This window comes from Beta vulgaris, chromosome 8, assembly GCF_026745355.1.
Source record: "Beta vulgaris subsp. vulgaris cultivar EL10 chromosome 8, EL10.2, whole genome shotgun sequence".
NCBI classification, from domain to species: domain Eukaryota; kingdom Viridiplantae; phylum Streptophyta; class Magnoliopsida; order Caryophyllales; family Amaranthaceae; genus Beta; species Beta vulgaris.
This window is the reverse complement of record NC_079209.1, coordinates 5733870-5746236: the sequence shown is the minus strand read 5'-3', so window position 1 is coordinate 5746236 and position 12367 is coordinate 5733870. Positions and strand designations below refer to the sequence as shown.

Below are 12367 nucleotides of genomic sequence, written 5' to 3'. Positions count from 1 at the left end.
CAACATAAACACTAATATTAATTTACACACGTAAAATATTATTACACAATAAATTATAATATAACATATTACATCCAACACGCAGTACTAAATATGTCCACCCCACTCCCTTAGACAAATAATGGGAAGGTAGAACCACAGTCGATCATTAACATTTTGTTATCATTAGGACACTAGTGTATTTAAAAAACCATCACCAGACACGTAGCAACATCACTTTCTTATTTTTTTTCTTGTCACTGATTATGATTTGTTCGTTTCTTCCAACACCACATAAAAAAAAAAAAAAAAAGTAATGAACCCCGTCTCTTCTCCCCCTCTCGGCTCTCCCCACCCTTCCCATGTACAACAATGATGAAGACCGCTTGCTGCCTCGTAAGGGTGAGCAAAATGAGTTACAATAAAAATCACACTAGTTTTTATATGCACGCAATGCGTGAAAAAACACGTAGAAAATTTATTTTTTTAAGGGTTGTAAAAAATTAAATAAATTGTTAATTGTATCTAGGTCTTGTTTGGTTGTATATAGGAAGTCATACTTCCTAAGAAGTTGTTTTTTCCATGTATTTGAAATTCCTAGAAAGTGTAAAATTGTGTTTGGTTGATGATGGGAAGTAGAACTTCCTATGGGAAGCTCTACTTACTTAGGGGGACCTAGGTAAGTAACTTCCTCCATTTTGGAAGAAGTAGAATTTCTTAGAAAGTGCAAATTTCTATGGTTTTGCCAACCAAACAACTTCATATACTTCTACTTCCTAGGAATTTGCACTTCCCGTGATTTATTTTGTCAACCAAACAAGGCCCTAATAAATCAAGGATATTTGAATTGTTGATGGTTTTCTTTTTGTAATGTCTTTTTTTTATTATTTTGTAAACAAATTAGGTAGTTTTTAAAAAAAAAATTAAAGTAAGTAGTTAAAATAGAGATGTAATGAAAGTTAAATAGAATTTTTCTAATATTTTGATATCCTATCCCTCTTCTCATATAAAATAGAAATAATGTGAACCCCACATTTTCTCACTCCTATCATACAAACTCCTCTATAAAAAGAAGACGCACCATATGCATTCCTACCCAAACCAACACAACATAACATTTCAACATTTACTTAGTTGAATAGTTGATTGTGCCTTGTGTTGTTGTGGTGGTTGTTATTATTGCGCGCTTCTTCTCCTGCTCATGCGGCAAAGAGGAAGGGCTTCTAACCGTAGATCAAGGACTTTCTCCAGATCTCGCCTTGCTATTGAGGGCTCTTAAATCTCCAACTCTTTTCTTCCACATCATCTCATTCTTCCACATCTTTCTTTTTTTCTATCACTTTCTTACATTTTAGATCCTACAATGGCTGCTTCAGGTTTGTTCATCTTCTTTTTTTCTTAATCATACAAATCATCAACAACAAAACAACACAACAATAATAGATAACAACAATAATATTGGTTATTGGTTGGTGATCATTTGCAAGGATGCTTTAGGGTGGCTCTTCGCCTCGGACTTTCTTTCCTCTTAAGCCATAAGAATTGCATATAGACATAAATACGCTACTTTAAAAAAGTTACAATAAATGATAAATTAATACATATTTTTTCCATTTTTATGAACTTATATATAGATTTTAATTTCCCTAATAATAATAAATTAATAATAATAGTAATGTTGGTTGGTTTATGTATGTATAATTGTAGATATGGGAGTGATGCAAGAGCGAGAAGTGTTCAAGAAATACTGGATTGAACACTCTGTTGACTTAACTGTTGAGGCTATGATGCTCGATTCCAAAGCGTCCGATCTTGACAAAGAAGAACGACCTGAGGTATTTGTTTTATTTTTGGTGATTTTTGATTGTATAGTTCAATTCGATTCAATTGAACGTCGGAAAATTGATCATATTGTGACACCATTTTTAATCGGACTGAGACTGATTTTTTACCAGACGAATAATATACTACTCCATCCGTCCCATTTTATAAGTTACAAATTTTACTATTAAATGGGACTGATCTTTGCCCTTGAAAAAGACAAAGCCTATATTAAAATATAATACTCACTCCACTAAGGAAGTGGTTGATACAAAATATGAATTAAATAATGGGACTTTGATTTAATTCCAACAGATAGAATCTATTATAATAATATAGATTTTTCTAACCTATGCTGCTATGCAGTATGCAATAATGCATAGGTAAGACTTAAGAGTATCAAAATATTCTACATAAAATATCATAATACAAAAAGTTTACATTTTATAATTCAATTAAATTAAATTTTTTTTACATTATTTTCAAATAAAATCTTATTGTATTTTAAATTTTTTCTTAATAAAACCTTGAAATTCAAGACATAGGTTAGAAATTCCTAATAATATTTACTCATTTCGAATTTTATTCGGACTCTCATATAGATACAAGTTAAGATGATTAATTTTATAAGATATTTTTGATAATACTCACCTTATATTTTACCTATTTTAAGAATAACTATCTTATACACTTTTTCTTATTTATTTTATCACCTTAATTTTACTAACTTCTTAAATTTCACCGTCTACTTTGCGAAAATCGAGGTTATATCTTCCCCAAGGCAAGCTGACAATAGTATATGCTTTCATTCGTTAGTTGCCTCGTGCATCCCAAAGCAATGTTGTGTACTGTGTACTGTATAGTAAACTGTGTTACTTCACATGGACTGACAAAGCCATACAAGGCACTTGCTGCATACATGATTTTATTTTGGTTTAGATGGGCTGATAGATCTAATAGTACTAAGTATTTTTTTTAATTAGGAAAGATAATTGATCCGAAGATCGATTCCTAATAGACTATTAATGTGCAGGACACACCAGCTCAAAAGTTGGGTATAAAGCTAAACAATCCAAAATTAAATGTCCAATATATTGTTGGGATGAAGATCAAATCCTGCACAATATCCTGAAATTCAAGGTGGTACTCTACTGAGCTACCACTTCTCCCTCTCTAATTGTAAAAATATTGAGTTCCTATTTTATCATTCTTCAAAAAGTAGTTTCTTTAATGTTTTTTACTTGTGACTCCAAAAAAGTTGGTGAAAGGTTCTGCAACTATTCACAAGTCATGACAAATTTTTTAATTAGTAATTGATCTCTTTAGCTCTAATGATAAGAGAAGACGATCTTTTTGTAAACAAATTAAGAATTACATAAATCAATTCAGTGAAAAAATGATGCCAAAAAAATAGACACGACAAAAGAAAACAAATTAGGCAAAATTGCTAAAACGGTACTCCACTACTTTCGTCCTTAAATTATCGACCTTATCGTTATAACATGTCATTTCACAATAATTGACTAGCTTTTTAATTTAGTAAGTTAAACATTCAAAATTATGCTTTTAATGATCACTTGACTAAGATTCTTATAGAGATTTAACGTTTGGTATGGTGCAGTTATGAAACTTTAAATTATGAAGCATGATTTTGACAATTAATTTTTCTTTCAACAAGATTTTTTAAAATAATAACCTCTAATTCGGTGTTATATATTATGGCGTGATGTGATGGAGGGAGAAATTTTCTTCTGCAAGAGCTCTGGACTTCTAACAACTCTTATTAAGAGAAGACAACCTTTTACATTATTTATTAGTTTGAGTTTTTGTTCACTAGTTTGTTTATAAGTACTAGTTATTAGAAGAAATTTTTTATTTATTTATATTTTACTTTAAGATGATAACACTAAACATTACTTGGTTTAGTGGTTCAAGTAAAACGTCTTTAGAGAAAATGCGACGTGACACTATTTCTTATTTAGGAACGTCTTCTAATATATTAGCATAGATAAGTTGCTAAAAGAAGTAACAACTTTTGTGAAATTACCATGAACTGACAAGCTTGTTCCATGACTACCTAAATAGAAGTATAGAACCCCCCATGAAAAGAAAATAACTAGGGATCGGAAAAATGTGTGGTCCAGAAATAATAATGTACAAAATATGATAAAGTCTTCTATAAGATTGGCTCGCCATACTTTGTTGTGAGATTAGGATAGCCTTTTCCTTCTTTTTTAGGGTGGCTTATTATTTATGTGAACATAGATTATTTTCTTACAATTAATTAGTACGAGACAATTTCACTCAAGACTTATTTCTAATTATTGGAGTAAAACATCCAATTGTAACTTATTTTTAGTATTGGGACAAATTTTCACTTTTTTAACAGATAAATCTTTATTTGTTTATTGTTATATAAGTGGTCGTTTGGTCCCAATTGCTAGATGGTGGACTAGTGTCTACTATTAGAATGGTAGACATGAGCCAAAACGCAGCCCAAAAAACATAAAACGCGTGAAACTAATGTACATTAACTGTTCTCCAATGAACATCGATCTCGACGATTCTCCTTTGTTAACCTATATCTTTATGTTTCTTAGTTTGTTTATGGTAGATATATCTTTGTTCATTGTGTTTTCTTTGTTTGTTCATTAGGTTGAGTGGTTGTACATAAGATATTTCCTCTTATGTTTATCTTTTTTTCTTGTTGTTCATTGCTGATTTAGATGTTCATTGAGTCTCGTATGTTGTTCTTTTGCTTAGTTTGTTCATTGAAAATGTTGTTTTGCATTGCGTTGAATGTTGTGCACCATTTAGATGGTAGACTTGAGTCTACCATCTAATTTGCGGTTTGGTCCTCATAGAAAGTAGAAGTTTCCATGAAGTTCAAATTTGCATCTGAATCAGTTTGGTTAGCAATGGAGCAAGTAACTTGGCATAGAAACTTTCAGATTCATATATGTATACATACAAAGACACACACACACACATGGAAAGAGGACTGATGACAGACTTTTAAGGTGCTATTAGGGAGCTTCCAATATTTTGGGAAAATTGTATAGGACATTTTTTCATATCATTTTTCATGGGTACAGGTGCTTTCTATGCTTCCACCATATGAAGGAAAGTCTGTCTTAGAACTCGGTGCAGGTATCGGTCGTTTTACTGGTGATTTGGCCAAGAAAGCTGGCCAGGTGATTGCTCTGGATTTCATTGAGAGTGCTATAAAGAAGGTGATGTGGGATTCTTGCTTCTCCTTGTCTCTTGATCTCTTGATCTCTTTAACTTGCATACTTTATCTGAAGTTATAGGAGACATTACTAGTCTACTACCATTGTAATTACTTGTCAATTGTCATGCATTCATCAAGTTTCACTCATTCAAGGTGCTAGAAGAAGAAGGCCACTTAAGAGAATTGTTAAATTGAGTCTGTTAGCCTTCATGGCAATTTTGTTCCTTTGTTAAAAAAACACTTCAGTTAGCCTATGTCAGAGTTGGTTCGAAATGTACTAATGTTGATACTTCCTAAATTTTTCTAGTGCCCTTGTTTGGTTGCAGAATGAATGCGTAAATGGGCATTACAAAAATGTGAAGTTCATGTGTGCTGATGTGACATCTCCCAGTCTCAACATTTCTCCAAATTCTGTGGATATCATATTCTCCAACTGGTTGCTCATGTATCTCTCTGATGAAGAGGTATATCATCAATTATGTCTTTACCTTTGATATGGTGGCAAATGGGAATGTGAAGAGATTTGTAGTCAAATTGACATCAAAATTACTTCTATTATCTAACTAGTATCCTGAATTTCTTATTAGCAATTTAGCACCGTTATAACATAAATAAGTCACTTTGTAAAGAGTTGTGCTTTTATCTTGTCCATTTGTAAATTTTCTGATCAGGAAAATCTACTATTTGTGCTCAAATCTACCAAATTTTCTCCAACTAGGAATCTTCTGATTGCCAAATATCCAATGAAGATTTCTCGGTTTTCTGTAACTTCAGGTTCAGCGTCTGGTTGAAAGGATGTTGAAATGGTTGAAGCCTGGGGGATACATTTTCTTCAGAGAGTCTTGTTTCCATCAATCTGGTGATCACAAGCGGAAAAGCAACCCAACACACTACCGTGAACCTAGGTTCTACAACAAGGTTATGATTCCATTTTTCTTTTATGCTTTTTCTGCATTCCCATCTATGAATCGTTTTGACGTTGTATTGCTTTTATTGCAAATCCCAGAACTTGTTATCACTGAATATAATCTGTATGAATGTCATATTTGCTCAGAACGAACCGTTTACCTTGTGAACTGCTAATAATCATGTGGTTGTTTATGGAAATTGTATCTATGGTGGAAGTTCTTATTATACATGTTCTGCACTCAATGACCTGTATGCTACACTAGGAAACCATTAGAAGGCCTACGTATATGCATCTTGAACATCACTCCAGTATGTCTGAAGAGGCTCTCGTCTTCTTAACCTTATATCTAGAACAATATTGAGCCTCCTTTGGTTAAACCATTGCTATTGTAAAACAAAGATCACATGTAGTTGAGTAGGTCATTTTGTTTCTGTCCATTACAGTCCAAGATATAATGAAACGATGTGGACCTTTCAACTCCATTAGGAATGAACTGGTTTAGTATCCCTCTTATCTTATCTGTGCATGAACACACACAAACACACACACAAAACGGAGAGCCTGGCAGAGATATGAGGTCACTGCTTGTCCATCCATGGTTCTAAATCTCGGATGCTGTCACGGTTGCAATACGGGTTGTTTATCACTTCATGATGCGGATGCAATTGCATCCCAACGCAATCGTGGTGAGCTTGAGACCTTTACAATGCGGCCATGACTAGGAGATACGAGTGAGATTGAATACCATGGTGTAGTTGACAATCTTTGCATTGAAGCAATGAAGTTTTATGTTTTAAGGTATGGAACTTCAGAGATGATGCATAGCAAAAAGCAATTATTTGGACAGGCAAAATCATTTTATGGACTGTACCATTTAAGACAGACTTGTATTCTCTTATGTAGTTCGAGAATCTAGTGCCAAAAGTTGTTATTTCATTCATTTAGGGAAAACTGGTCATATCTAGGGTAAGGGGAACTCTTCACCATTTATTTTAGTGTCAGTTGCTCAACACAGCATTGCTATAAATTATATGAAATTGAAAAAAAAAATCAAGGCTGCAGATGTCAGCCAGATCAATAATCTACATTGGCTTATGTCTCATGGAAAATTTAAACATGATGTTCTTCTGCACCTTGTATAACATTTACTGCTAGGATTCTTTCTACTCACATTGGTAGAGTGTCGTATTTAATAATTTTAGCCTGTCTTTCACCTCAAATTTGTTTAATTCTTGACATTTCTAAACCTGTTTTTACTATAGGTCTTTAAAGAATGCCATATGCTAGATGAATCTGGAAACCCTTATGAGCTCTCCCTAATTGGCTGCAAGTGTATTGGAGCTTATGTGAAAAACAAGAAGAATCAGAACCAGGTTATGGATGTTCTGCCACCTATCTGTTTATAGTGGATTCAAACTAGTGAGCCTGAGCCACATGTGTTGACAACCGTGTTATTGTTGCAGATTGGATGGTTATGGCAGAAAGTTGATTCAGAGGATGATAAGGGGTTTCAGCGATTTTTGGATTCTAGCCAGTATAAGTGTAACAGCATTCTGCGATATGAGCGTGTATTCGGCCCAGGTTATGTTAGCACTGGAGGATTTGGTAGGTTTTATGTTCCTAGCACCTTTGCATATTATTATTATTGTGTTGTAATCAATCAGTAGCATTTTAGTAATTTAGGAGTATAATTGATAATTGTGAAATTCTATACATGGAATGCATATAATTTAGCTCTTTGCAAAAGATATGATGATAATCTAACATTTGGTTATCACCTTGAGTGCTAGCAGTTATCATTCTATTTGATGATCAAGTAAGCAAATATAATTAGTCGATTAACAAATTTTAACATGCTTGTGTTCTTATCTTAAATATTAGAGAAAGAGGAGGAATAGAAAGTAGCCCAAAGAACTTTGTTTTATTCATACATTCTCTCTTTTCTACCTCTTTGCTAGTTGTTTATTAGGGTTGGGGTGGATATGGTTGGAGGTTTCCAGAGAGAAATTATTTTCTATGGGCACATTTGCACTACCACCTGAAGTCCCAAAAATTAACATACAATCTAATGTGGAAGCAAGCTATATTACTAGTTGACTATATATGATGTATTATACTAGAAAGCAAGTCTGATCATGTTCAACTCTTTTCTTTGTGGGTGTTTTCATAACTCAACCTTTTCTTATGGGTTTGATCTATTCAACACAAGAGCACGTTATCTAAGACCACATATAATATCATACATGCTCTAGAATTGCTAAAACCTAGTAACAAAAAGGAAATGATATGGTACAATATGTTTCAAACAAATGCTTTCTGAATTCTTCATCTGCTGTTTTTTGTCGAACATACCCCCTTAAAATATGTCAATTCATCACCCTTATTTTCCCTTGAGGTTAATGGGGGGAGTAAGTTTGAGAAATTTGACATGTTTGGGTTCTTTCCATGCCTTTTTAATTTGCATTCTCTTGCTATGGGCACTGAAATATTTGCTTTTGAGCAGAAACAACCAAAGAGTTTGTGTCAAAGCTTGACTTGAAGCCTGGCCAGAAGGTCCTGGATGTGGGTTGTGGCATAGGGGGAGGCGACTTTTACATGGCAGAGAATTTTGATGTAGAGGTTGTTGGAATTGATCTCTCCATTAATATGATTTCTTTTGCCCTGGAGCGTTCTATTGGGCTCAAATGTGCTGTTGAGTTTGAGGTGGCAGATTGCACCAAGAAACCTTACCCTGAACAGAGTTTTGACGTCATCTACAGCCGTGATACCATTTTGCATATTCAGGTAATATGCTAGCTCTGATGAGTTCTCCTTCGAGGCTTCTTTTTTGGTTGACAATTGCTGCTTATCATGGCAAAGTAATGGTATGAAATCGAAATGTTTGAGTCAGTGTGAATTGTTTATAACATGTTCCTTGAAACTATTCTTTTTTTCCCGTGCTCCAATAGTTGGCTAGGATCTTAAATTAATTGCCAAAAGGATCCTTAGAGTTCTTAAGTTATCCTTGAGTAACTGCTTTGACGTACCCAAGTAATCTGCTCCACAACTGAGGACTTATAGTCGAGATACATTAATCAAAATGGTGGAATGTGAATATTACATTCATGTCATTCTATGAAGTTGGTTTTATAGCATGGAACCAAATGGTTATGACAGTGAGTCCGTGGTAGGCTATTTGTTTTGGCATAATTGAATATTTCATGTCTAGAGACTGTAATGATCGAAATTCAATATAAGACTGAATAGTCAAATAGGAACATTATTAAGGGACAGAGAGTGAATTGAAGAAGCATCAAGGAGTTCATATGTACAAAAAGGGGTGGGGTGGGGGAGGAGCTTACTAAAAACAGAATGCAGGAAAGAAAGCTTTTTTTAAAAGCTAGATTTCTTTATTTATTTGATGTCAAATGACATATCAAAATGAAACAAATAAAACTATCCAACAAACTAACTAATGCTTGAGCATTTTGTCATAATATCAGGACAAACCAGCATTATTTAGAAATTTCTACAAATGGTTGAAACCTGGAGGCAAAGTTCTAATTAGTGACTACTGCAAGAGTTCTGGCCCACCTTCAGCTGAATTTGCAATGTACATCAAGCAACGAGGATATGATCTCCACGATGTAGAGGCGTATGGGCAGGCAAGTTTAATCAGTTTGCTTAACGTTTTCCTTTGTAGTTTTTATGATTTCGTAATATTAACAATCATGTAATTTATCTTTATCAGATGCTTAAAGATGCTGGATTTGTTGATGTTATTGCCCAGGATAAGACTGATCAGGTACTTACTTCTACATACATTCATGCTGTATTTGACTGTGAAACTCAATACTGAGTCCCCTTGTCCCTTAATTTCTTTGCTTTCAGTTTATTCAAGTTCTGCAGAAGGAACTAGACTCTCTTGAGAAAGAGAAGGACAAATTCATTGCTGATTTCTCTGAGGTTCGTATACACTGCACATTCGTCTGCATTAATCTCGACAATTGTTAGGATATATGATCTTGAAAATGATATATTTTTCTTGGTGCAATGATTTTCAGGGAGATTATAATGACATAGTTGATGGTTGGAAAGCTAAGCTGATTAGAACTAAAGTGGGTGAGCAAAGATGGGGTTTGTTCATTGCCAACAAGAAGTGAAGATAAGAATCAGCAGCTAGCACGTTGTCTTCTACTAGTATTAGTTTTCAATGCATTTTTCAGCTTATGGAGTGTGTATGCTACATGTACTAATAAGTTGCGGCTCGCAAACTGAAAGATAATTTGTTATAATTATCTCAATATATATCATGGTTCTTGATATTACCTTATTTGGTGTAAGTTCTGATACTAATCCCTGATGGAAACTTCTTGTCAGTGGCACAGTAAATCACAGTGTTGAAATTTGTGCCGACCAAATAGCCTTTTATAATCAAGATTTTGTGTAATCAGCATTGCCAAATTTACTTTTTGTTTTAATTGCTAGTACTAGAGGTGCCCAACGGGATATGGTTCGGGTCGGGCCTAACTTAACCGGGTTGGGTCCGCTGTATTAATTAAACGTGCCGTACTGGATCAATGTCCTTTAAGCCCGGCCCAGCCCATTTAACATAAATATAGAGAAGTTGCGGGTCAGTTAGGGAGTATTTGTAATCCCCCACATTTTTAAAGGATTTTCATAAATATATTAAAATATTTATGTAGTTATATTTAAATCCAAATGAGTTTGGAAAATGATTTTACTTTTAAAAAGGGTTGACTATTTTTAAAAGTCAACTAAAAATATTTTCATGGCTTAATAAAATTGAAAATGTTTTAATTAAGCATGTCTTAATAAAAGCTTTAAGTATTAAAAGTATTTATTTAAAAAGAAGTTTAATGGAATCGAAACTCCTAAAAGGATAAAAAGGAAAAGAGTCCTATTGATGATTAAAGTCCTAAGTTGATCATCTTATTAGTCATCAAATCTTTTTAAACTTATCTCTTTTCCTAAACCTAGAAGGATTAGCCTTTATGTAAATATCCTAAAACCCAATTATTTCACCCTAACACTTATTTTTTTCAGAATCACGCCACTTTCTATTCTCTCTCTTCATGGTTTTCTTTTTCCTCTCTTCACTGTCTTTTTTCTTTCACCCGAATCTGATTGGCCAGATTTCTCATAGTTCCGTTAATTTTTAGCCAAAACTTCCTTCTTGAAAGTTGTAGATCTCGAAAAGTTATTGAAGTTAGGCTCAAGAATCACTCAATTCCGATTCTTATTCTATTAGTTATGGCCTCTGCAAGTTTCGCAATTCTGCTGCCATATTTCACTCGCGAATTCGGTATATTGCTCTTTTTCTTCCTTTTTCCTTTTGATTCTTTTCCTCCTTATTGATTTGGTTGTTTTCTTTACTTCTCCTTTAAGATTCCATTAAAGTCCTAATTTTTATTGTTATTTTATTTCTATTTACATGATTATAAGTTGAATTATTATTTATTATGAAAAACTTAGTTTCGGTTTTCATATGCATAAAAGGAAAAATTTCAGATTTATTATTTTTAGTTTTAATCATGAAAGATGTGATTTTTAGGGTTTTAAGTCACTAGAAATCGTATATTTAAAGTATGAATATGAATTTTGATTGGAATACGATTTTTATATTCATTTAAAATATTTTCAGAAGGTTTAGAAAATTTTATAGTTGCTGGAAATTCAGAAAGTTAATATTTTAAGGTTTTTAATGGTTTTTAATCACTAGAATAGTTGATCTATACTAGGGATTAAAAATAATGAGAGTTTAAATTATAAAAACGATTTTTAAAGAAGTTTAAAAAGGGTTTGGGACGTTTTAAAGTTGCTGTATTTTTTTTAGTACAAGTATTTACTAGATTTCTTGGTTGTTTTAGGCGGAGAATTCATGTGTAGGGGACTTTTAGTGCTTAAAAGTGGCCTACCGTTACGTTTATACGAGGTACGTACATAGTCTACGTGCTAAATGGTTAGAAACATGCTCTAGGGATGTTTTTAATTTGTAGTATCATGTATAGGACCTTGTAGTTCAAATTATGATTTACTGAGATGGCTTTACATGTTATTTGCTTGTATGCTACATGTAAACTAAGAATATGTTTAAGTAAGATTGTTTGTATGGAAGTTTGATGCAAGCAATAAGTTTAGTTTGGTATTAATTCGTGAGTGAATTAATGTAAGTAAATTGGAATCATGGATTCTTTGAGTTTATCTATTTATCTTATAAGAACCGAGGATCTTATTTGGTAATTTGAGTTATACCTATATAAAGGTACAGTTTACTGTTGGCTAGGTTCAACAGGCAAGTTAGTAAAGAATAAAAGAAGTTAAAAGAGTCTTGAATGCTAAGTTGTGAACACTTATTGATTCTAAGATTAAAAAGGAGTTTTGTGATGTTATGTGATTATTAGTTGTGAGTATTATGTGCTTGG

General features: G+C 33.2%; 1 protein-coding gene across 1 annotated transcript; it reads left to right on the top strand.

Moving 5' to 3' along the window:
- The first annotated feature begins 1065 nt into the window (after positions 1–1065).
- LOC104900778 (phosphoethanolamine N-methyltransferase) lies at positions 1066–10249 on the top strand. Its single transcript, XM_010688285.4, has 12 exons — positions 1066–1355; positions 1687–1814; positions 4896–5033; positions 5359–5496; positions 5807–5950; positions 7205–7315; positions 7406–7547; positions 8446–8726; positions 9425–9586; positions 9673–9726; positions 9813–9887; positions 9986–10249. Exons 1-12 carry the CDS (start codon positions 1343–1345, stop codon positions 10082–10084), a joined length of 1485 nt encoding a protein of 494 aa, XP_010686587.1. The 5' UTR covers positions 1066–1342; the 3' UTR covers positions 10085–10249.
- The last annotated feature ends 2118 nt before the right edge of the window (positions 10250–12367 follow it).

Coding starts and splice junctions, on each gene's coding strand:
- LOC104900778 (XM_010688285.4), top strand. Junction 7,316..7,405: donor ACAAGAAGAATCAGAACCAG/GTTATGGATGTT, acceptor TTATTGTTGCAG/ATTGGATGGTTATGGCAGAA. Junction 9,587..9,672: donor ATGTAGAGGCGTATGGGCAG/GCAAGTTTAATC, acceptor TATCTTTATCAG/ATGCTTAAAGATGCTGGATT.